Source organism: Lagenorhynchus albirostris, chromosome 1, assembly GCF_949774975.1.
Source record: "Lagenorhynchus albirostris chromosome 1, mLagAlb1.1, whole genome shotgun sequence".
In the NCBI taxonomy this organism is placed as follows: Eukaryota; Metazoa; Chordata; class Mammalia; order Artiodactyla; family Delphinidae; genus Lagenorhynchus; species Lagenorhynchus albirostris.
This window is the reverse complement of record NC_083095.1, coordinates 117422919-117450287: the sequence shown is the minus strand read 5'-3', so window position 1 is coordinate 117450287 and position 27369 is coordinate 117422919. Positions and strand designations below refer to the sequence as shown.

Here is a 27369-nt window from a genome sequence, read left to right as displayed (position 1 = left end):
CTTCTTTATTATATATTTATTTTCTATTTTAATACTTCTGCTCTTAAGATAGATATAAAGCTCATTAATTTTCAGTCTCATTATTCCTTAATATTCGATTTTAGGGCTTTAAAAACCCCTTTAAAAACTGTTTTAGCTAAAAAAAAAACTGTTTCAGCTAAATCTCACAAGTTTTGATATTTAGTTGTTGTGTAGTTTAAAATATACTTTAAGTTTCATTATGATTTTTTGATCCAGACAGTCTCTACTGTTTTTTCTGCTGATTTCTAGTTTAATTGCATTGTGGTCAGAGGCTATTCTGTACTTCATATATTTTAAATCCTTAAAAATTTGTTGAGGGGCTTCCCTGGTGGCGCAGTGGTTGAGAATCTGCCTGCCAATGCAGGGGACACGGGTTCGAGCCCTGGTCTAGGAAGATCCCACATGCCGCGGAGCAACTGGGCCCATGAGCCACAATTACTGAGCCTGTGCGTCTGGAGGCTGTGCTCCGCAACAAGAGAGGCCGCGATAGTGAGAGGCCCGTGCATCGCGATGAAGAGTGGCCCCCGCTTGCTGCAACTAGAGAAAGCCCTTGCACAGAAACGAAGACCCAACACAGCCATAAATTAATTAATTAATTAATTATTTTCAAAAAAGATCTTTAAAAAAAATTATTAGTTTATTTTAGACTGAGTTGGGTCTTTGTTGCTGCACGTGGGCTTTCTCTAGTTGTGGCAAGTGGGGGCTACTCTTTGTTGTGGTACCTGGGCTTCTCATTTCAGTGGCTTCTCTCGTTGCAGAGCACAGGCTCTAGGCATGCGGGCTTCAGTAGTTGTGGCTCGTGAGCTTAGTTGCTCTGCCGCATGTGGGATCTTCCTGGACCGAGGCTTGAACCCATGTCCCCTGCCTTGGCAGGCGGATTCTTAACCACTGCGCCACCAGGGAAGGCCCCAATGCTGCTCTTAAAGAGTTAATTATCAATTAATAATGGAGAAACACCTTCCCGTGGCTGAACTATGGTGCCGGCCCACCATCCAGAAAATGACATTTATTTGCAAGATAATTATTTGCAGTACACATAATCATAATACAAAGAACTAGCCAGTTCTAAGAGATATTTCATAGAGACCTATGGATTTCAAATTTTGCCTTGTTCTTTTTTCTTTCTCAGCATCAGAATCCTTCTGTCACAAAACAAGTAAGTAAAATAGATAAAAAGCACAGCTCTCAGGCCGAAGAGTTTGAAAACCACTGTGTAGACCAGAAAAGTCCGATGAAAATTTTCTGTCCCGTATTAGAGTACCTTTTTTTCTTTAAGCATATGAATTCAACTGTTTGCCAGGCAATATGTAGCTACACATACCGTCAGAGGGATGATCTGAGTCCAGTTTTTTAAAACTCAGGCTTATATTCCTTAGGTCATAAGTTCATCCTCCTCAAGAATCTAGGCTACCTGGCATTGCCATCTGCCAGGATCCAACATGACGCACCTTGGAGGTTTCAGATGCTGGACATGTTTAGACTTTTCAGTGATGTTCTCAGAGACAGAGTGCCAAAAAAAATACAGATGCCCTGCTTACAGTAAGCCACCCTTTCACTGCCCAGAATACCAGTTACTTCTACCAAAGGACAGGGATGAAGAAACACTACCAAATCCTTGCTATTATGATCTCTCCTCCCCTATACATAATGCATGCATGCATGTTTCATTCCATCAGTTAATATCTATTGAGAACCTACTATGTTCCAGGCACTGTTCTTAACAATGAGAAATAAGAGCCCAGCTCTTATAAAACATACACTCAGACTTCCCTGGTGGCGCAGTGGTTAAGAATTCGCCTGCCAGTGCAGGGGACACAGGTTCGATCCCTGGTCCGGGAAGATCCCACATGCTGCAGAGCAGCTAAGCTCGTGTACCACAACTACTAAGCCTGCACTCTAGAGCCCATGAGCCACAACTACTGAGCCTGCATGCCACAACTACTGAAGCCCGCATGCCTAGAGCCCATGCTCTGCAACAAGAGAAGCCACCACAATGAGAAGTCTGCGCACCGCAACGAAGAGTAGCCCCTGCTCGCTGCAACTAGAGAAAGACCATGCACAGCAATGAAGACGCAACGCAGCCAAACAAAAAATAATAATAAATGAAATAAATTAATTAATCAATTAAAAAAACCAAAAACATACACTCTACTGGGAGATGAGAGCCAATCAAGTAAATAAATAAATAATAATTCTAGATAATGACTGGGGGAAAAGAGGGTGACTCATTTCAACAAGGGAAGGTCTCTCTAACAAGGTGATATCTGATCTAAGACCTGAATAATGAGGAAGTAGAAATGGGGAGATCTGGGAGAACAATGTGTTAGGGTAGTAAAACAGTGCTCCACAGTGGGCAATCAGCTAGTACAAAAACCCGAGCTAGAAATGAGCTTGGTATGTCTGAAAAATAGAAAGGCAGCTGGTGTTGTTGGAGGGTAGTAAAAAGGTGGGAGAATTATGAGGTGAAGTTTGACAGGAGGCAGAGTCTAGATCACGCAGTATATCATAAAAACTCTAATAAAGGGGCTTCCCTGGTGGCGCAGTGGTTGAGAATCTGCCTGCTAATGCGGGGACACGGGTTCGAGCCCTGGTCTGGGAGGATCCCACATGCCATAGAGCAACTAGGCCCATGAGCCACAGCTACTGAGCCTGCGCGTCTGGAGCCTGTGCTCCGCAACAAGAGAGGCCACGATAGAGAGGCCCGCGCACCGCGATGAAGAGTGGCCCCCGCTTGCCACAACTAGAGAAAGCCCTCGCACAGAAACGAAGACACAACACAGCAAAAATAAATTAATTAATTAATAAACTCCTACCCCAACATCTTCTTTAAAAAAAAAAAACTCTAATAAATATTTTGTATCTTATTTTAAAGAACAGAATAATGCCATTTGCAGCAACATGGATGGACCCAGAGATTGTCATATTGACTGAAGTAAGTCAGATAAAGACATATATCATATGATGTCACTTATATGCAGTATCTAAAAAAATGTTACAAATGCACTTATTTACAAAATAGAAATAAAGGACTTCCCTGGTAGTGCGGTGGTTAAGAATTCGCCTGCCAATGCAGGGGACACGGGTTCGAGCCCTGATCTGGGAAGACCCCACATGCCGTGGAGCAACTAAGCCCGTGCGCCACAACTACTGAGCCTGCGTTCTGGAGCCTGCAAGCCACAACTACGGAGCCCATGCGCCGCAACTACTGAAGCCTGCGTGCTCTAGGGCCCGTGTGCTACTGAAGCCTGCACGCCTACAGCCCGCGCTCCGCAACAAGAGAAGCCACTGCAATGAGAAGCCCGCGTGTGGGAACAGAGAGTAGCCCCCACTTGCCACAACTAGAGAAAGCCCACACACAGCAATGAAGACCCAACACAGCCAAAAATAAATAAATAATAAAATTTAAAATAAACAGAAATAGAGTCACAGATGGAGGAAACAGACTTATGGTTACCAGGGGGCAAAGTGGGGGGAGGGTTAAATTGGGAGATTGGGATTGACATATACACACTACTATATATAAAATAGATAACTAATAAGAACCTACTGTATAGCACAGAGAACTCTACTCAGTACTCTCTAATGGCCTATATGGGAAAAGAATCTAAAGAGTGGATATATGTACATGTATAACTGATTCACTTTGCTTTACACCTGAAACCAACACAACATTGTAAATCAACTATACACCAATAAAAAGTAAAAAAAAAAAAAAAAAAGATTTTGTATCTTACTTTAGTTACACTGGAGGCTTTTAAGGAAAAGGGTAGGGCGCAGGGATAAAGGGGAGGGTTAATTTCACAAAGATCACTCTGACTGCCAAGACAATTCACTGGGGGGAAGAATAACCTTTTCAACAAATGGGGCTGGTACAACTCAATATCCACATGCAGAAGAATAACGTTGGATCCCTTCCCCAAACCATATATACAAATCAACTCAAAATGGATCATACTCCTAAATTAAGCACTAAAACTATATACTCTATACTTACATACTTTATATAAGTATACAAAGAACTCTTAGAACCCAGTAACAAAAAGACAAATAGCCCAATTAAAAATGGGCAAGAGATCTGCAGATATTTCTCTAAAGAAGATATACAAATGGCTCATAAGCACATGAAAAGATGATCAACATCATTAGTCATTAGAGAAATGCAAACAATCCACAATGAGATACAACTTTACACCTACTAGGATGGCTGTAATCAAAAAGATAGACAATAACAAGTGTTGATGAGGATGTGGACTCAGCTTTGTAGTTGGCCTCTAACTCCATGAAATTATAGGCAGAAGTCTTGGGCAGATTTAGCAGTCTGGAGGACTGTGCTCTTAACCTCACAATGTGGCTAATTTCATGTAAAAGCACAAAAATATAAGTATCAGAAAATATAAATCTAGATTAATTTGCCAAATTAATAGATTTTTACTATATTTGTGTTCATATAATTTAAGATTTTCTACTTACCTGAGGGTCCACTAGCCATCCATGGTACAAAGGAATATCAAGAAGATCAAATACTATGCATTCTGGTGTATATTCAAACACTCGAACACCAGTGAATTTTACATTTACATCCAAGCCTGTCTGTAGTTTGTGCAGTACTGCCATAGCATCACTCATATTCTGAAAAATAGAAAGGGGAAGAGAAAAAATAAGGAAAATCAAACAACAACAAAAAAGATATTTAAATGCAGACACATTTACTACAAATTTTCCATTTTATCCAATTTATTCATTCCTTCAATTTTTATTATTAAGTACCTACTATGTGCCAGGCACTAGTATGAGATCTAATGATAAAATAGTGGATAAAACAAAGTTCCTAATCTCATGGAACTAACATTCTACTATGAGAGACAAATACATAAATTATAAAGTCAAGTATTAGTAAGAAAAATTGAACAGGATAAGGATGTACAGAGTGAGAGGGGTGAGGGACCTATTTTTAGACCAGGAAGTCCAAAGACAAAATTTCTAGTCAAAGGGGAAGGCCTCTTCCACTTCTAGGTATATTCCTAAAAGAACTGAAAGAATTTAAAGCATCGTCTTGAAGAGGTATGTGTACACCCATATTCATTGTAGCATTATTCACAACAGCCAAGAGGTGGAAGCAGCTCAAATGTCTATTAACAGATAAATGGATAAAGGGAACATAGTATACATATACAATGGAATATTATTCAGCCTTAAAAAAATAAAGAAGGAAATACTATTACATGCTACAACATGGATGAAACTTGAGGACATTATGCTGAGTGAAATAAGCTGCTGCAAAAGAACAAATACTGTATGACTCCACTTATGTGAGATATCTAGAGTAGTCAAAATCATGGAAATAGAAAGTAGAATGGTAGTTGTCAGGAGCTGGAGGGAGGGAGATCTGAAGAGTTGTTCAATGAGTATAGAATTTTAGTTTTACAAGATGAAAATGTCCTAGAGATGTTATACAAGAATATAAATACAGTTAACACGACAAAACTATACACTTAAAGATGGTTAAGAGAGTAAATTTTATATTATGTTTTTTAACCACAATTTAAAAAAAAGAAAGAAAAAGAAATGAGCTATCAAGCCATGAACAGACATGGAGAAAATTTACATGTACATTACTAAGTGAAAGAAGCCAATCTGAAATATATTGTATGATTCCAAATGACACAGTGGGAAAAGGCAAAACGATGGAGACAGTAAAAAGATCAGTGGTTGCCAGGGGTTAGGAGGAGGGAGGGATGTACTGGCAGAGCACTGAGGACTTTTACGGCAGTGAAAACTATTCTGTAGGATACTATAAAGGTGGATACATGTCATTATACATTTCTCAAAACCCAAAGAAAGTATAAACACCAAGAGTGAACCCTAATGTAAACTATGGACTTTGGGTAATAATTATGTATCAATGTAAATGGTGGGAGATGAAGTCTGAGATAAAGGCTGGATCACACAGACTTGTTGGTCAAATTAAAGAATCGTTCTGTCCACAACAGTTTTCTCAATAAACACGGTCATATAAGTGTGTAATGAAGACTATTTTAAAACATGTTTTTCTAAACGTTTTAATATATTAAATATGGACATAATTTAGAGGGTATATTTGATGGAACAAATAAAAACCAATATATAAAATTTGATAAAATTTTATTGAATCCCTACTGTTAATCAGACACTGTGCTACACACTAAAGATATAAAACAGGAGCAGACTATAGCCTACTGGAGGGCTTATAGTAGAAAGGGTGAACATTAAATAAATCCTTTCATATTAAAATTAGGGACTCTCACTGAAATCTCAGATGGACAAATTTAGGTCATAATAACAAAGTTCTGTTTTACCAATTAACTTATAAAATTCCATGCTAAGAGACTATACAGACTGAAAACAAATTATTCAAATGTTTTAAATTTATGAATGAAGAATTTATAACAGGATAACACTGTTATATACTCTTTGGATTTTGTCAGTTTCACCTCTAATAACTATATTCCCCCAAAACAATATATTTTCTCAGTCTTCCTAAAAGTTGAACCCTTGAAAACAATCCGCTCACATTTTTTTCCTTTCAGTGTTTTAAAACTTTTCCTAAAGCCATAGCAATGATGAATGTGAGAAAATAGCAACAATAATGAGCCACTGTAGGATTATAGTTCTACCACTGATACTACTGATTTTTTTCTGCTATTTGTTAAATTCTTAGTTGCCAGTCATCCAGTTTCCTTCAGGGGGAAGTATAATTTCTAACAGCTCCTGGACTCAAGCTTATACCTTTATGTATCTTCTACATTTTTAATAGATTATAAAATGTTAAAATAACTAAGTTAATACAATTAATAATATCCATAAATAAAACTGATAAAATAAACAAATTTATAAACAAAGAGTTAAAAAGAGTATTTTGCCATCTTGTTCTTGAATCCAAATGGGTGCTTACAAGAAAGGATTACTACTCCTTTAAGCCAGTAGTTCAACTGTTTCTTAGAATTTTTCTTAAAGGTACTGTTAACGTGGTGAAATTTTAAAGTTAAATATAAGATATATTTTAAAAATATATTTGCAGTCATATAAAAACCTGTCATAAACACACACACACACAGTATTTTCTTGTGTTGTCATCATTAAGCAAAACTGAAAGAAATACGCTCTTTGTTTATATTATGATTTCTGGTAAAAGGGTTTTTAATTAGGAAGACTTCAGCTCTGCATTGGTCTTTCTAAAATTTAGGCTTAAACATTTCTGCTCACACAAAACTATACAAAAAGAACATTGTTACATCACACCTGTGGAACATTAAGCACCAGCTTAGACTCAGTCTTATCAGCTTGGTACATACTATTCTCAAAACTAATGGTAATGCAATCACAATACCTTATAAATAGTTTTAGAGCTTATTTTAAATGCAGGGTACTTTCTGTCTAACATGTTTATAAGAAATGCAAGTGGTTGTTAGTGTCTGTTTCAACTTTGAAGCAAAACTTTACTTCCAATCATTTTTCAAGAGTCTAGATCACCTTAAAGGAAACATATCCTGAGACTGCAAAACAGACTTGAAACAAAGTGCTGATATCATTTGCAAATACTCATCACTCAAGATTTTCTCAAAAAACAAATACCGTATGCTAACACATATATATGGAATAAAAAAAAAATGGTTCTGATGAACCTAGGAGCAGGACAGGAATAAAGAGGCAGACGTAGAGAATGGACTTGAGGACATGGGGAGGGGGAAGGGTAAGCTGGGACGAAGTAAGAGAGTGGTATGGACATATATACACTACCAAATGTAAAATAGATAGCTAGTGGGAAGCAGCTGCATAGCACAGGGAGATCAGCTTGGTGCTTTGTGACCACCTGGAACGGTGGGATAGGGAGGGTGGGAGGGAGACGCAAGAGGGAGGGGATATGGGGATATATGTATACATATAGCTGATTCACTTTGTTATACAGCAGAGACTAACACAACATCGTAAAGCAATTATACTTCAAATAAAGATGTTAAAAAATGAATCAATAAATAAAAAAGATTTTCTCAAGACTGTGCAACAGAAGTAAAATGAATTTTGAGGTTAATGTGAAACTGCAACTGTGATCCATAATTTCTAATTTCAAGTTTTTGTATTAATCATAATAGCCTTGCTGATTTCAATAAGAAATGATACAAGTTTGATAAATAAATGATATAAATTTAACCATAACACTTTATACTTATAAAATATTTACTGATTTTATATATTGAAGGTTAGCCTAAGATTTCATTTGAAAAGAAGTTTCCATTGTGAGAAATGTTTAGAAATCCTTGCTTTAAGCTACAAATTCCAATAGAATTTAAATGATTTAGCATACCTATTTGGCTTTAGCTATGGATTGCCTACCTTACACAGTGATGCAATGCAACATACTGGCTTTTCCATTTTATTAGGACTAGATTATTTGAACATTCAAATTCAAGAAATTTTGCAATACCGAAATGAATTTTGTTTTCTTTTTGCCATTTGGATACTGGTGAAAGTATGTAGTAAGGGTTACTTTGAAAGTAAACATAAAGGTTCCAATGATATCTGTTTCTTCCCTGCCTGATACTTCTTCCACTGTAAGAACCTGATTTCTTCTTGCCTTCCATTGTCAAACAAAGGAAGAATACTGAAGAAAATGAAGCTATGCTTGCTTTCTTACAGCTCCAATAATTTTGAGCCCAGTGGTCCCCTCCTATATTACAGAATAGTATCTCTAAAGAACGTGCCAAGCAACGTAGACACATTGAAACTATGAAACAGCAGATTTAGTCCTAATGACATACCCCAGAAATCTTCTGCTGAACTGTTTCCTACATATAATTTAATTGTAAAATGTACACAAATGAGGAAAGATAAATCAATAACAAATTCACTTGAAAGTCAATTTTTTCAAGGAAAATACCAAGTTATCATTCTACATAGGTGTGTAGAATGATATCTATGTTTCATTCTACATTGCATATAGATTCACATAAAAGACAGATCAGCAAAGTACGGCCTGTGGGTCAAATAAGGCTGTGAGCTAAGAATGGTTTTTACATTTTTAAAAGGGTGTAAAAAGAGAAAACAAAGAATATGCCCAAAAATCCACTGAGACTCCCTCTTGCGAGAGCACCGGAATCACAACCAACTGCTGAACAATCATGGACAGGAAGACACTGGAACTCACCAAAAAAGATACCCCACATCCAAAGACAAAGGAGAAGCCACAATGAGATGGTAGGAGGGGTACAATCACAATAAAATCAAATCCCATAACTGCTGGGTGGGTGACTCACAAACTGGAGAACACTTATATCACAGAAGTCCACCCACTGCAGTGAAGATTCTGAGCCCCACGTCAGGCTTCCCAACCTGGGGGTCCAGCAACAGGAGGAGGAATTCCTAGAGAATCAGGCTTTGAAGGCTAGCGGGATTTGATTGCAGGACTTCGACAGGACTGGGGGAAACAGAGACTCCACTCTTGGAGGGCACACACAAAGTAGTGCGCACATCGGGACCCAAGAGAAGGAGCAGTGACCCCAGGGGAGACTGAACCAGACCTACCTGCTAGTGTTGGAGGGTCTCCTGCAGAGGCAGGGGGTGGATGTCGCTTACTGTGGGGACAGGACACTGGAAGCAGAAGTTCTGGGAAGTACTCCTTGGCGTGAGCCCTCCCAGAGTCTGCCATAAGCCCCACCAAAGAGCCGGGTAGGCTCCAGTGCTGGGTCGCCTCATGCCAAACAACCAACAGGGAGGGAACCCAGCCCAACCCATCAGCAGACCAGTGGATTAAAGTTTTACTGAGCTCTGCCCACCAGAGCAACACCCAGCTCTACCCACCACCAGTCCCTCCCATCAGGAAGCTTGCACAAGCCTCTTAGACAGCCTCATCCACAAGACAGCAGACAGCAGAGCAAGAAGAACTACAATTCTGCAGCCTGTGGAAGGAAAACCACATTCACAGAAAGATAGACAAAATGAAAAGACAGAGGACTTTGTACCAGATGAAGAAACAAGATAAAACCCCAGAAAAACAACTAAATGAAGTGGAGAAAGGCAACCTTCCAGAAAAAGAATTCAGAATAATGATAGTGAAGATGATCCAGGACCTCGGGAAAAGAATGGAGGCAAAGATCAAGAAGATGCAAGAAATGTTTAACAAAAGCCTCGAAGAATTAAAGAACAAACAGAGATGAACAATACAATAACTGAAACGAAAAATACACTAGAAGGAATCAATAGCAGAATAACTGAGGCAGAAGAACGGATAAGTGACCTGGAAGACAGAATGGTGGAATTCACTGCCGTGGAACAGAATAAACAAAAAAGAATGAAAAGAAATGAAGACAGCCTAAGGGACCTCTAGGACAACACTGAATGCAACAACATTTGCATTATAGGGGTCCCAGAAGGAGAAGAGAGAGAGAAAGGACCCAAGAAAATATGTGAAGAGATTATAGTCAAAAACTTCCCTAACATGGGAAAGGAAATAGCCATCCAAGTACAGGAAGTGCAGACAGTCCCAGGCAGGATAAACCCAAGGAGAAACCCGCCGACACACACAGTAATCAAATTGACAAAAATTAAAGACAAAGAAAAATTATTGAAAGCAACGAGGGAAAAAGGACAAATAACATACAAGGGAACTCCCATAAGGTTAACAGCTGATTTCTCAGCAGAAACTCCACAATCCAGAAGGGAGTGGCACAATATATTTCAAGTGGTGAAAGGGAAGAACATACAACCAAGATTATTCTATTTGCCAAGGATCACATCCAGATTCAGTGGAGAAATCAAAAGCTTTACAGACAAGCAAAAGCTAGGAGAATTCAGCACCACCAAACCAGCTCTACAACAAATGCTAAAGGAACTTCTCTAAGTGGGAAACACAAGAGAAGAAAAGGACCTACAAAAACAAACCCAAAACAATTAAGAAAATGGTAAAGGAGCATAGATATAATTACCTTAAACATGAATGGATTAAATGCTCCAACCAAAAGACACAGGCTCGCTGAATGTATACAAAAACAAGACCCATATATATGCTGTCTACAAGAGACCCACTTCAGACCTAGGGACACATACAGACTGAAAGTGAGGGGATGGAAAAAGATATTCCATGCAAATGGAAATCAAAAGAAAGCTGGAGTAGCAATACTTATATCAGATAAAATAGACTTTAAAATAAAGAATGTTACAAGAGACAAGGAAGGATACTACATAATGATCAAGGGATCAATCCGAGAAGATATAACAATTGTAAATATATATGCACCCAACACAGGAGCACCTCAATACGTAAGGCAACTGCTAACAGCTATAAAAGAGGAAATTGACAGTAACACAATAATAGTGGGGGACTACACCTCACTTACACCAATGGACAGATCATCCCAACAGAAAATTAATAAGGAAACACAAGCTTTAAATGACACAATGGACCATATAGATTTAATTGATATTTATAGGACATTCCTTCCAAAAATAGCAGATTACACTTTCTTCTCAAGTGCACATGGAACATTCTCCAGGACTGATCACATTGTGGGTCACAAATCAAGCCTTGGTAAATTTAAGAAAATTGAAATCATATCAAGCATCTTTTCCGACCACAACGCTATGAGATTAGAAATCAATTACAGCAAAAGAAACCATAAAAAACACAAACACATGGAGGGTAAACAATACGTTACTAAATAACTAAGAGATCACTGAAGAAATTAAAGAGGAAATCAAAAAATATCTACAGACAAATTACAATGAAAACATGATGATCCAAAACCTATGGGATGCAGCAAAAGCAGCTGGGATTGACATATATACACTAATATGTATAAAATGGATAACCAATAAGAACCTGATATATAAAAAAAAATTTTTTTTAAAAAGATGACACAAACAGATGGAGAGATATACCATGTTCTTGGACTGGAAGAATCAATATTGTTAAAATAACTATACTACCCAAAGCAATCTACAGATTCAATGCAATCCCTATCAAATCACCAATGGCATTTTTTACAGAACTAGAACAAAAAGTCTTAAAATTTGTATGGAGACACAAAAGACCCCGAATAGCCAAAGCAGTCTTGAGGGAAAAAAGTAGAGCTGGAGGAATCAGACTCCCTGAATTCAGACTATACTACAAAGCTACAATAATCAAGACAATATGGTACGGGCACAAAAACAGAAATATAGATCAATGGAACAGGATAGAAAGCTCAAAGATAAACCCACGTACCTATGGTCAACTAATCTATGACAAAGCAAGCCAGGATGTACAATGGAGAAAAGACAGTCTCTTCAATAAGTGGTGTTGGGAAAACTGGACAGCTACATGTAAAAGAATGAAATTAGAACACTCCCTAACACCATACACAAAAATAAACTCAAAATGGATTAAAGACCTAAATGTAAGGCCAGACACTATAAAAGTCTTAGAGGAAAACATAGGAAGAACACTCTTTGACATAAATCACAGCAAGATCTTTTTTGATCCACCTTCTAGAGTAATGGAAATAAAAATAAACAAATGGGACCTAATAAGACTTAAGAGCTTTGTAAAGCAAAGCAAACCACAAACAAGACAAAAAGACAACCTTCAGCATGGGAGAAAATATTTGCAAACGAATCAACGGACAAAGGATTAATCTCCAAAATATATAAACAGCTCATGTAGCTCAATATTAAAAAAACAAACAACCCAATCAAAAAATGGGCAGAAGACCTAAATAAACATTTCTCCAAAGAAGACATACAGATGGCCAAGAAGCACCAAAAAGGCTGCTCAACATCACCAATTATTAGAGAAATGCAAATTAAAACTACAATGAGGTATCACCTCACACCAATTAGAATGGACATCAACAGAAAATCTACAAACAACAAATGCTGGAGAGGGTGTGGAGAAAAGGGAACCCTCTTATACTGTTGGTGGGAATGTAAATTGATACAGCCCCTTTGGAGAACAGTATGGAGGTTCCTTAAAAAACTAAAAATAGAATTACCATATGACCCAGCAATCCCACTACTGGGCATATACCCAGAGAAAACCATAATTCAAAAGACACATGCACCCCAATGTTCATTGCAGCACTATTTACAATAGCCAGGTCATGGAAGCAACCTAAATGCCCATCAACAGACAAATGGATAAAGAAGATGTGGTGTATATATACAATGGAATATTACTCAGCCATAAAAAGGAACAAAATTGGGTCATTTGTAGAGACGTGGATGGATCTAGAGATTGTCATACAGAGTGAAGTAAGTCGGAAAGAGAAAAACAAATATCGTATATTAATGCATATATGTGGAACCTATAAAAATGGTACAGATGAACTGGTTTACAAGGCAGAAATAGAGACACAGATGTAGAGAACAAACGTATGGACACCAAGGGGGGAAAGTGGTGGGGGTGGTGGTGGGGGTGGTGTGATGAATTGGGAGATTGGGATTGACATATATACACTAATATGTATAAAACAGATAACTAATAAGAACCTGCTGTATAAAAAAATAAATAAAATTCAAAAATTAAAAAAAAAGAAAAGCCACTGATAGAAACCAATGAATATATCCGTAAGTAAAAATTAACTATCTTAATATAACAAAAATTGTATCTATTACCTGCTCATAGTTTAAACGTTGAATTTCTGAAATTTCTTTTGGCTTTGTATCAAGCATATAGTCTCCTGTAAAAAGAAACGGTAAAGTTGCCTTTTAAAAATATTACTTTTTATCTAATTACAAAGGTAATATATTTTAATTATAAATTGTAGCAATAGGTAACATAAAATATTTACCCCCCCATTCAGAGAAAATCAATGTTAACTGTTAGCTAAGGTCTCACATATTTTTTTCAGTGTACATCCTATGTTTTGAACTTTCTTTTTCCTCCTCTTTATATTTAAGCATCTTTCCATGTCACTACAATAAAGCTCTAAAAGGTTTTTACCAAGTTTCACTGCTATCAGCAAGATAACTATTACCCCAATACCTTTCCAAGAATGGGTGTCATCAGTCTTCTAAATGTTTGTCATTCTTAGAAGTAAGCAAACATTTTTTTTTGCATTTAAAAAATTGGTATCTTAGTGGTTACCGGTGAGGAGAGGGGAGAGAGAGAGGCAAGAAAGGGGTATGGAATTGAGATACAAACTACTATGTATAAAATAGATAAGCAACAAGAATATATTGTATAGCACAGAGAATTAAAGCCATTATCTTGTAATAGCTTTTAATGGAGTATAATCTGTAAAAATACTGAATCACTATGCTGTACACCTGAAACTAATATAATATTGTAAAGCAACTATACTTCCCCCAAATTGATACATTTTTATACAGGTATTTTCACTTGGTATCACCATTTTAATATATAAATGACTTTTTAAAAAATAAATTTATTTACTTATTTATTTTTGGCTGCATTGGGTCTTTGTTGCTGCACGCGGACTTCCTCTAGTTGCAGCAAGCGGGGGCTACTCTTCGTTGCGGTGCGCGGCCTCCTTATTGCGGTGGCTTCTCTCGTTGCAGAGCACAGGCTCTAGGCGTGCAGGCTTCATTAGTTGTGGCATACGGGCTCAGTAGTTGTGACTCGCAGCCTCTAGAGTGCAGGCTCAGTAGTTGTGGCACGTGGGCTTAGTTGCTCCGCGGCATGTGGGATCTTCCCAGCCCAGGGCTCGAACCCGTGTTCCCTGGAACCCGTGTTCCCTGCATTGGCAGGCAGATTCTTAACCACTGTGCTACCAGGGAAGCCCCTATAAATGACTTTTAGTATACGTGATACCTTTTAAATATATGTAGCATCATTTTAATATATGCAGTAACTTTTTATCCATGTTTTGCCTTTTTAACTATGTATTAATTATATATACTTATCTTTGAATTGCCTGCCTATACAAGTATCATTTTTTTTTTTACTGAACCACATAAAAGCTCTTTTTCAGTTAGAGGAATTAGAATATTTCCTGTTATACATGGTAAATTTTTTTTTCCCATAATGGCTTCTGACTTTATGGTGATGTTTTTTGCCTACTTTTCACCATACAGAAAGATTTAATTTCAGTATAGTCAAATTCTTCTATTATAGCTTCTGGGTTTGATGGGTTTGATGTCATGTTAGAAAGATTTTCACCTCTTCAGAGTATACAAACATTCACATATACTTTCTTCATGTAATTTTATGTTTGTCTTTTTTTGTTTAAATCTTTAATTTATCTGGAATTAATTTGATATAAACAGTGATACATGGAACTAACTTCTCAGCCAGCCTCCCAAATCACTAAGTTGATAAATTGTTTTATTAACTTTTATTTTCAAATTCAAAATAAACTTCTAAAGACTGCATCAAGTATTCTTTTAGGGACTTCCCTGGTGGCACAGTGGTTAAGAATCCGCCTGCCAGTGCAGGGGACATGGGTTCGAGCCCTGGTCCGGGAAGACCCCACATGCCAAGGAGCAACTAAGCCCATGCGCCACAACTACTGAGCCTGCGCTCTAGAGCCCGTGAGCCACAACTACTAAGCCGACAAGCCACAGCTACTGAAGCCCATGCGCTTAGAGCCTGTGCTCTGCAACAAGAGAAGCCACCACAAATCAGAACCCCATGCACCACAACAAAGATTAGCCCCCGCTTGCTACAACTAGCGAAAGCTGCACGCAGCAACGAAGACCCAACGCAGCCAAAGATAAATACATAAATAAGTTTTTAAAAAAGTATTCTTTTAATCTCTCCAACTCTGATAATAAAGGAATTCCTATGAACATCAATATATTATTATTTTTGCTTTTATTTAGAACTTTAAGATGGCAAAATCTAACTGATAACAATTTTATTCCACCATAGGTACAGGAATTCTAAATCACTAAATTAATTCATTCACAGAAATATATAAGCAAGTGTATTTAACAAATATTTTTGAATCCTTATTATACATGGCACATTGTATACTTACATGTTGAGGTTTTAATATAGCATTTAACTGAAAACTACGCTTTGAGTAAATTTTATACATTATTTATTCAAATAATTGAGAACATATTTGCTATACTGGTATCCTATATCTCATTTAAGCTCTGTATTTATCCTGATAAAAGACTGTAGTGTATGCTTTCCTACAACTTTAATAGGGTCAGGATGCAGAACATTACATAATTCAATACTAAATGACCCTAGATATGCTATCATGGATTAAAGCTTAGGTGCTAAGAATAGAATAATTATTGGGAAGGACTCAGATAAGCAACCCCTCTTTTCCTGAGGTCAGAAAAGATCTTCAGACAAGAGAAGAATGGCCTGACTAAGGGAGGCAGCCTCTGTGATGGACCTCAATGAGCCCTATAGCCTGGCATTCATACCTTTGTATAATCACTTTCCCTTGAGTGTGGACTGGATTCACTTCTAGTGAATCAAATACAATAGAATTAATGAAATGTCACTTACAAAATTATAAAAGAAAATATTGTGTCGTTTGTCATGGTGCTTTCTCATTTGCTCACTCTGAGGAATGCCACCTGCCATGTTCTGAGCTGCCTTTTGGAGATGCCCACGGCAAGGAATTGAAGGAAGCCTCTAGAGAGAGAGCCACAGAGAGCCACAGTCAATGAGGAACTGAGAACCTCGGTCCAACAACCTGTGAGGAACTGAATCCTGCCAACAACCAAGTGAGAAAGCTTGGAAGCAGATCTTCCTCAGTTGGGCCTGGAGATAAGACTGCAGCCCCAACTGACACACTGACTGCAACCTCATGAGAGACCTTAAGCCAGAGTCACTTAGCCACACCCAGATTCCTGACCTACAGATACTGTGTGATAATAAACATTCATTGTTCTAAGTGACTAAATTTTGGGGTGATATGAAGCAATAGACATCTGTATTTTTAGGAAAGTTTGTAATAGAGAATTAGATATTTTTAAAAGACTGATTTTGAGTTTTTAAGGGAGCATCTTTCAGTTTTAGATATCTAAATAAATCATCTCTTAAGAATTCTGTCTAGCTTATCTAACCTTTATAACAAAATTGGTCAACAATACTACCTCAATCAAAAATATTTATTGAGGGACTTCCCTGGTGGTCCAGTGGTTAGGAATCTGCCTTCCAATGAAGGGGATGCAGGTTCAATCCCTGGTCGGGGAACTAAGATCCTACATGCTGTGGGGCAACTAAAACCACACGCCGCGACTACTGAGCCTGCACACTCTAGAGTCCACGCACCACAACTAGAGAGCGTTCGTGCTGCAACTACTGAGCCCATGGGCTCTGGAGCCCACGTGCCACAACTAGAGAGCTCACACGCTGCCAACTACTGAGCCTGCGTGCCCTGGAGCCCGCGCGCCGCAGTGAAGAGCCCATGCGCTGCAAAAAAAAGATCCCACATGCCACAACGAAGATCCTGCGTGCTGCAACTAAGACCTGACGCAGCCAAATAAATAAATAAATAAAACATTTTTTAAAAAACAGTATTTATTGAAAGTCTATTCCGTGTTTAGCAACAGGTTAACGTGTTTGGAAATGAGCGTTTCCCTTAAAAAACTAATAATTTGGTTGGGCAAAGAACATACAGGAAACAGAATAAAATAACAATAAGGTATAATAGAGTGTAAAATGTAATAAAGGCCTTAAGTACCAAGTGATTTTGAAAAGAAATGTTCATAAAGCCTGTAGCACTTAGAAATATCCTTTGTAGGGGTAGTATCTAAAGCAGATTCAGAAAAATCAGCAGAACCTGCCAAGGCAGTGAGGGGAAAAAGCATTCTTTGAGGGAGAAAGAATGATGGGAAAAGCAAATATAAGAAACATCTTGCTATATGGGCAGTTTATAAGGAGGTTTATACATAAGATTTATGTTGCAGAGTGGTGGGAAATATGGCTGGATGGGTAAGCTTGATCAGATTATAGAAAATCATAAATAATACATCAGTAAGTTTGGCTGCTTGTGAAAGATCATAAGGGAATCTTTCTGTTTTTAAGTAGACAACTGAAGGATGAAACTGGTGCTTTAAGAAGATAACACTGATATGTAGGCTAATTTGGAGAGTAGAGGAAACAAAAGAGCTTGCAATAAATCACATTCCGAAGTACCAGTATACAGAGAGAGGAAAGCATTTCAAAGAAAGAATCCATAAGACTTTGCTATTAATGGGATATTTCAGACAAACAGAAATTAAGAAACAAAAACCTGACAGCCACATTAGGCCAAAAAAGGAAGAGAGGGTTTGGCAGTAGGTAGTAGGTAACTTATCCCAGGTGAGCATTTGGAAAAGAGAAGACACAGTCAACTGTGGGCAAAATTAACATGCTTCAACATTGACCTCCTTTTATAGTATTTATGTTCAAAAGATAAAATAAATTACCTTTTAAAAAGTCAGACAGCACCATCATCCTAACAACCATTTTCCTTACTATAATACGATGCTAGTCTCACCATCATACAAACTGTCTTGGATGGCTAAAATCATAGTGTGTATTCTAGTTTGTGTTGTGCTTTTTTACCTCATCTTCCTAACCATTTTCTGCCTTCCACCTACACTTCTTCCCCACTTAGACCTCCTAGCACTCACTAGGAGCTTTCATGTTGCTTTCTTGAGGCCAAAGCCCTCCAACAAGCCATGTCCATGTTTGACCCATGTCCATGTTTGACCCTGTTCTAATACTCCAGTAACAGAAATTTCCAAATTAAAATTCCCTCCTCCTCTAACCTTTGAAAAACCTAGGAAAACCTTTACTGGTTTCTTTACAATCTTTCTACTAGTGTAGAGAACTGGAGTAATCTCAAGAGAACAAAATCCAAATAGCTTAGAAAATTAAACAATTTGTTTTGGCAGGATTGGCTTTAAATAAAGTTTACTTTTGGTGAGGCAGACTTTTCAGAATCTCTCTTCTCACATTATTCTTGCTCACTTCTCTCCCACCTCCCATTAGGATCATATTACTTTCATGCTGTCCCTGTAGATGAGTCTCCTCGCCCAGGACTTCCAAACCTCTTTAGCTACCCTAAATCTAAATATTACTTTGTCAATTTTTCTTTTTCCCTATAATTTAAAAAATTCTCTACTCTATGTCCTGCTCTCTCAGGGATTTTTAAAATCTAACAGTTAGATAAATTTAAGATACCAAGATGCACTAATTATTTTCTTTCCAAGAAAAATACCATGTTAACATTTTCTTAGTACATTTATGCAAGCCACATTGACTGTATTGTTGACACTTCCAAATAACTTGTCCACAGTACATAATCAGTAAATATTTGCTGGATAAGAAAAAGAAAAAAAAAGGAAGAGACAAGTAGTAGGAATTTAAAATACTCTATCAAAAACACTTGAGTGGTGGAAAGGGAGAAGGGATATACTTTTGAGAATACTAGCCTTTCAGCACTTTAAAAATCATATTAGAAGGTGCCTAGATGGATAGAACACATAATTTAATCTTTCTGAGCTTTGGTTACCTCATCTGTAAAATGAAGAGATATTATAATTTATGATGCTTTTATTTCCACTCCAATCTTACCCTTTTATACTATTAGTACCTCCATTCATATGCCCTCTGCCTCTGCTCATGGGTCTCTGCCATTACAAATGCATTCTTTAGCTATGGGAACTGACAGCAAAAGAGCTCATTTTGTCTCAGAAGGTAGAATAGAAAAAGGCAAGTAGAGTGATGGTAATAACTAGCAGGCAAGAGGTTAGGTAAATGGCAGCGGTCTATGATAGCACAGACAGCAGAGCCAGGATGACATAAGAAGCTGTGGAGTGGCAGCACAGTTTAAGGTTAGCACCGTCCAACAAAAATATAATGCAAGCCACAAATGCAAGCCCATATGTAACTTTAAATTTTTAGTAGCCACATTAAAAAAAGTAAAAAGAAGTAAAATTAATTTTAATAATATCTTTTATTTAGCCCAGTATATTAAACGTCACCCCTGCTGAAACTTCCCCCCACCCCGTGGGAAAATTGTCTTCTACAAAAGCAGTCCCTGGTGCCGAAAAGTTTGGGGACCGCTGCTCTAACCCATGCATTTCAGCAGGGGCGATGTTACCGCCAAGGGGGCAAAAACTGATTCTTGGAGGGTAGGGACAAAGGTATCTTAGATATTATAATGGTTTGTGGCCTTCAAAGGGCCACAGAACATGAAGAGACATACAGTATACCTGTGGTATTAAAATTTCCTGGAGTGAGTGATTAGGACAAAGATGTCTACAAAGGCTCCTTAGGGGGGCAATACTGAAAAAAAGGTGGAGAAACACTACTCTACCCAATCTGTGCATGCTGGGAAACTTTATGGGATGATCCTGGACCCACGTCTCTTCTCTATACTTTCTCTCTTAATGATCTCATCAATTTCCACAGATTTAAATACCATTTTTATACTAACGACTCCTAAATTCCTATCTTGAATTTCAGTGTCCTCTGGAACTCATGGTCTCTCAAATCTTCTAAGTATTTTCTTTTTTTAATGTTTCCTTCATCTTCTGCCTAAATGAAATTTGGCTCTGCCTTGATGACACTGCAGCCCTCTTAAGTGATGTCTTTTCTCTCTCATGCTTCTTTACCGGTGAGCCTGAAGGTGGATCTACTTGCTCCTTAGGGTCATTCTTTCTCTCCCTCCTCCCTAAAACTCCTCAGTTTTAAAACTCATGCTATCATATAATACTACCCATTATCCACCCACCTGGTTATAGTTCTCTACCAACTTTCAGGTCAATCTGCCTCATTCCTAGCTCACTACCTCTCTATGACACAAATCCTGCCATAGTTTTTGATAATTTCAATACTCATAGAGATGACCCATCTAATACCCTGGACTTTCTGTTCCTTGCCTCTTTTCCAACAAGAATCTTATATTCCACCTTATCTCAGAAACTCATTCCCTATGATCATACAGCTTTGTTATCACCAGGCTCCAAAAATTCTTCAGCTGTATCAGGGCCTACAATCCACTAAATCCTGTCACATTTTTCTTCAACATATTCATATCCTCATTTCCTCTTTATGCAACTTAACTATTATAGCTCATCATTATAACCACTCTCTACACATACCTTCAATTTCCTAGACTCTTTCTTCAACATACTCACTTGGCAAAAACCCAGCTCTGGTTAAATCCTGCTCCTCCACTATTCAGGCCTATACTCATGCAGCTGAGTGTGACTAAAGAAATCATACTGCCAATGTTGGCTGGTCTCACTAACCCCAGTGGTAATGCCCAGGAATAATACTTCATCTCCCCATTCACCTCCAACTTGTCTAGGCAACTATTTTATACCTTCCTTCTCATCTTCAACAACTCCTCCTTCATCTTCACTCTCAGCTGATAACCTGGTTTCCCATTTCACTGAGAAAATAGAAGCACTCAAAAGACCTTCTATAAGTTACCACACCCACATCTGTCCACCTACCTGCATCTATTTTTAATACATTCTATCTTCCCTCCTATTGCTAAGGATAAAGTATCTGTACTGCCTAAGACTAATACTTCTATTTGTCTAAAATACTCTTTTCAATTCCTTTCCTTCAATTTTCTCTTTTTAAAAACAGCTTTATAGAAATGTAATTCACATACCATATAATTAACCCATTTAAAGTGTACAATTCAATGTTTTTAAAGTATATTAATAGGATTGTGAAATTATCATCATGATCTAATTTTAGAACATTTTGGTCTCCCCTTAAAGAAACTCTATACCCATTAGCAGTCAATCTCTATTTCCCCCCTATATTCCCAAGTCCTAAGCAACCACTAATCTACTTTCTGTCTCTAAATTTGCCTATTCTGGACATTTGATATAAATGGAATCATATAATAAGTGGTATTTTGTGACTTGGCTTCTTTGACTTAGCATAATGTCTTTAAGGTTTATCCATATTACAGCATGTATCAATACATTCCTTTTTATGGCTGAATAATGTTTCACTATATGGATATAACACAGTTTGTTTATCCACTCATCAGTTTATGGCTATCTGGGTTGTTTCCACTTTTAGGCTATTATTATAATGCTGCTATGAACATTCCTGTACAAGTTTTTGTGTGAACATGTATTTTTATTTCTCTTGGGTAAAGTTGTAGGATCATAGGTAATTCTATATTTAGCTTTCTAAGGAACTGACAAACTGTTTTCCACAGTAGCTTCATTATGTTACATTCCTACTGGCTATGTACAATATATAAGGGCTTCTAATTTTCCCCTGTGCCCACTCCAGTCAGGTTTTTATCCTGTGGACTCCCTGAAGTTACCAATTACCTCCTTATGGCTCAATCAATGGTCAATTTTCAGTTTTCATCCTGCGTGGCCTATTAGCAGCATTTGATTCAACTAATCTCTAACTCTTCATTGAAACTCTTCATTTAGATTCTAGGAAATTAGTCTTTGGTTTTTCTTCTATATAGTTGAGCTTCTACCCATTCTTCCTCTTCCTCAGCTTCTAATCACTGGCACATCCAAGATTCAGTCTACTGATCTCTTCCCTTCTCTATCTACATTCATATTATTTGTGACTCAGTATAACTGTCATTTATATATGTTATCTGTTCCCAAATGTGTATTTACAGGCTAGATCTGTGCTGTCCAATACAATAACTAGTAGTGACATGTGGCTACATAAATTTAAATTTAATTAATTAATAAAAATTTAATTTAAAATTAATTTAATATTCAGTTCCTCAGTCACATCAGCTATATTTTAAGATATCAAGAGCCACATGTGCCTAGTAGCTATGAAACTAGACAGCACAGATATAGAACATTTCCATTGACACAGAAAGTTTTACTGTACAGCACTGATTGAGACCTCTCCTCTAGACTCTACATTTATATATCCCACTGCCTCCCTGATATCTCCACTTGAATGCCAATAAACATCCCAAAACCAAAATCCTGATATTCCTCCCTAAATATGTTCCTTCCATTTTTTCCTGTTTCAGTTGATGTTAAGTCTGTCCTTCCAGTTGTTCAAACCAAAAATCATGGGGTAACCCTTGACTTCACTCTCACGCCACATTCAACTGATCGGCAAATTCGGTCAGCTCTATATTCAGAATCTGACCATATTTTATAATCTCCACTTCTACTACCCTGCTTGAAGCCACCACCATCTTTTGCCAGTTTTAACAGCTTGCTAACCAATCTCCCTGCTTCTGCCTTTACACTACTAAGTTCTATTTTCAACATAACAGCCAGAGAATTCTTGTTAAACTCAAAGTCAGATCCTTAGTCCTCTGTTCAAAATCCTTTAATGGCTTCCCAATCACCCACAGCAAAAGTCAAAGTTGCTATAATAGCCTAGGATACTGTACGATATGATCCCATTACCTCTAATCTCATCTCCTAATACTTCCCCTTTGCACAGTCCTTGGCAGTCATACTGGCTGTTCATCAAAAGCACTAAGCATATTTCAGCCTTTTCCATGAAATATAATTTAGAAACCACAAAGTTTAAGAATCACCAAGCTAGAGTAAAAGAGGTTTAAATAGAAATTCTATTTCCAGACATCTAGATATTGAAAGTAATCTACACTTAACTATGAGGTTCCCTAGCCAGTGAGTGGGATTAAATGACATTAATTACATAAAGAAAAAGGTCTTCGAGGGCTTCCCTGGTGGCGCAGTGGTTGAGAGTCCACCTGCCGATGCAGGGGACACGGGTTCGCGCCCCAGTCCAGGAAGATCCCACATGCGGTGGAGCGGCTAGGCCCGTGAGCCATGGCCACTGAGCCTGCGCGTCCGGAGCCTGTGCTCCGCAACGGGAGAGGCCACAACAGTGAGAGGCCCGCGTACTGCAAAAAAAAAAAAAAGAAAGAAAAAGGTCTTCCAAAAGCTCTAATCTCGATTACTTCACTAAACCTACACCTCACAAAAAAAAAAATCAGTTACCTAGTTGTCTGGAATGGCATAAATAAACTAATCAGCTAATAAAATTTTTTTAAATAAAAATTTAATTACTAAACAACTGTAAGAATATGGATTAAGATTTCCGATTTGGTAATAGTATAAATATATAAATTCTTATTTGCTAAATTGTAAAAGACCGCAGGGTGATATACAACAACCTACTCTGTAAACAAGTTCTACTCAATGCAACTGGTCTGCAAACTGTGTACTATGGTCTGTTTTGAAATAAGAATCTTGCATAAGAATGCAATTCAATACACTGCTTCCTTCATCAAGAAAAATTGGCCATCAAAAAATTTCACATGGACTAAAATGTTTTACACTCTAGTATAAGCCTCTATTTCATTGCAGACCGGTAACTAACATTTTATAGACTGACAGAGGTCCATGAATCATATTTTGGGTAGCACTGCTCTAAATCACCTCCTGGGTTTTAATTCAAGTCTACTCAATATTTTAAAACACTACCTACATTCAATGTTAGAGTTTTTGTGCCATTTCCCACTCTGTAGTTTATTGGAATTAATATGTACCTTGTTTTCTAGATGTCACTAGTCTATTTATATTAAAGAATTTTAATGCTGGTCAGAAAGAAGGCATCCAATAACAGAAACATACTGATAAAATTTTTTAATTAAGAGATTAAAAATTATAACTTAAAAATAGCCTCAAAAAGGTGAAATTTGGTAATATATTAGCTTTGAAAACTTTGGTTTATTTTGAAAGAGATATAAAAATCATTCACTTTTCAACACTAACCTAAATATTCCATCAGCTGTTCAGCAGTTATGATTTCCATCATCGGTGGAAGTTTCACCTGAAAAACAAAGTATTTTTCTATAAAATCAAATGTTTTAGATAATTAAAGTGTTTCTTCAGTCAGAAACACAAGTATGTATGTGTATTATATGTATCTACTATAGGTATACAACACTCACATTTAAAAATCTTTGTAACTAATCTTTAATACAACAAAGCCAATCCTATCACCATAAAATTTACAGGGTGATACAAGATCTCAGAGAGTCAATGAGAAATCTATTTTCAAAGCCAAGTGCTATGCCTTTCGTCACCCATCCTGATTGTCATTATGTACCTGCAGCAGTGTCCTGCATGATAGAAAATACAGTTTAAGGGCAGGAAGAGGCACCGAACATGTTTTGACAGGTCACCCATGCAGCAGTTTTACTGAAGACAGGCTTAACACAGGTCAGTATTCCATTACTTCAGTCTACCTGGGCCATTTTTTTTTGTTGAGTAGCTAAAATGAATACAGTATAAAGGATGGTCATAAACTGAAGGATTCATACTATATGAGTCAACCTGTAAAATTTAAAAACAGGCAAAATTAAACTTTACTGTTTAGAGCTGTATATGTATAAAGAAAAGAAAATGGGTACTATAAAAATTAGGACTGTGGTTAACCCTAGGGATAAGAGAAGGAATTATAGTCGTAACAGGACACGTAAGAGGCCTCTGGGGTGCTGGCAATGCTCTATATCTTGACTTGCATGGTAGTTCCACTGTTTGCTTTATGATAACTTGTTAAACTGGACATCTCTGTTTTATGTACTTTTCTGTATGCGCTATATGTCACAATAAAAAGGTTAAAAGTAGATATATACGTTATAGTCATATTTAAGTTTCAAAAGTCATGTCAGCTGCAACACAGTCTAAATGAATTTTTCAAATGAATTATCAGATGATTTACACAGATATTACAGCCAATGATTGTAAATATTTTAGATGACTTATTGAAAAGCATACTCCTTGGTATATTCATGGAAGAAAAATAAGTACTGTAAGATGCAAACTCGAACAAAATAATTAACATAGCAATGACAGAACAGCAGCATAATTAAAAATTCCTCAGGAATTACTATTTCAGGATCTTTTAAATCAGCAATTTCTCCAACAACAAGTATTGAAGGTGCTCTGGATCTTTATGTTACCAAATGTAGTAACAGTATGTCACAATTTTTTGTTTTAATCAATGAATAAAGTAAGTGCTAAAAAAGATCCCTGTAAAACAGAACAGTTTTAGACCCTCTGAAAGCATACATGACAGTTGGTACTTATGAGTTAGTCATCCAGTGGCTTTATCACTCAGTGAAAACCAAGAGTTGCCATGGAGGTTTTGATCATTACTTGTTTCTAAATTATTCTTATTTTCTAGGACACTTTTTAAAATTGTAATAGACTTTTTTTTTTTTTTTTTTTGGCTGCGCCGCATGGCATGCGGGATCTCAGTTCCCCGACCAGGGATAGAATCCATGCCCCCTGCAGTGGAAGCACAGTCTTAACAACTGGACCACCAGGGAAGTCCCAGAAATTGTAATAGACATTTTTTTTGGAGCAGTTTTAGGTTTACAGAAAAATTCAGCAGGAAGTACAGAGAGTTCCCATAAAGAGCATATTTTTCAAATTGAAACTCATTGGCAAATTATAGTCCCCTGCTTGTTTTTCTAAATAAAGTTGTATTGGGTGTCACTCTCATTTGTTTATGTACTGTCTTTGGCTGCTTTTGCCCTATAATAACAGAGCTGAATCTGCAACAGAGACGATATGGCCCACAAAGCCTAAAATATTTACTATCTGGTCCTTTACAGGAAAAGTATGTTGATCCCTGCTTTAGATGATCTTAACTGCTTTTAGATAATATTTTATCAAGGTGTTTCAATACCACTTTGAAGGTCTGATATTTAAACCAGTAGTTTATATACACTGTGAATATTTACATTCTGAATAACTGTCAGACCACTCTGAAAGTCCAGTTTTCACCTAACAATGCTTCTTAAATGAGACCTATATATTCTTTTATTCCAGACAAATTCAGTGCAGAAATATATTCACCAGAAAATCCCATAAACAAATAGCTTATCCTCTTTTGGTCAATGTAGTAATCCCACTATAAAACTGTCAATAAGAAACCAAGGCACTAACAAGTGTATGTATTTGGGAAATACATTCTACAATCCTAGATTTCTACAAATAGATGATTTCAGGGTTTAGTCTTGAAATTTCCAAATAATAACAACTGCCTATCATGTCTTGCTTCAAACATTTGAAATAGGAAATGACAACCTTTATAGAGATTTTAGAAGTGGGACAACAAATACACAAATATTTTAACTATTCCCAAGCATACTGAGCGGTATATTCATTTCCCGAATCTTAGCCAACAAAATATTATGGATGTTCACTAAAGCTAGGGACAAAAGAGTATAATAGTGAAGAAATGTCTGCCTCCCTCCCACTAATACTTTGGAGCCATCAACAGATCTTAATTTTTTTTAACCACAAAATGATCTTCCTGAATGCTTGCTTCTCTTTTTGCTTCCCTCTACCACCATCACCACAAAAGCAAATGCTGAAGATTTTGTTAATGATCGTAAGACTTTCTTTCCTTTGTCTCTTTAGAGTCTATTAAAGAAAAAACAGGTTATGGGAAAGTTAGCTAAGGAT

At 37.2% G+C, this 27369-nt stretch overlaps 1 protein-coding gene across 6 annotated transcripts in view; it reads right to left on the bottom strand.

Annotated features, from left to right (window-relative positions):
- Positions 1–27369, bottom strand: part of MINDY2 (MINDY lysine 48 deubiquitinase 2) — a 116020-nt gene that overhangs the window by 76941 nt on the left and 11710 nt on the right. For all 6 annotated transcript variants that reach the window (XM_060150913.1, XM_060150919.1, XM_060150928.1 and 3 more), the window contains exons 2-4: positions 24664–24721; positions 13645–13709; positions 4492–4650 (exon numbers count right to left, since the gene is read on the bottom strand). In XM_060150913.1, coding sequence (XP_060006896.1) covers positions 4492–4650; positions 13645–13709; positions 24664–24721 — 282 coding nt within the window. The remainder of the gene's footprint in view (positions 1–4491; positions 4651–13644; positions 13710–24663; positions 24722–27369) is intronic.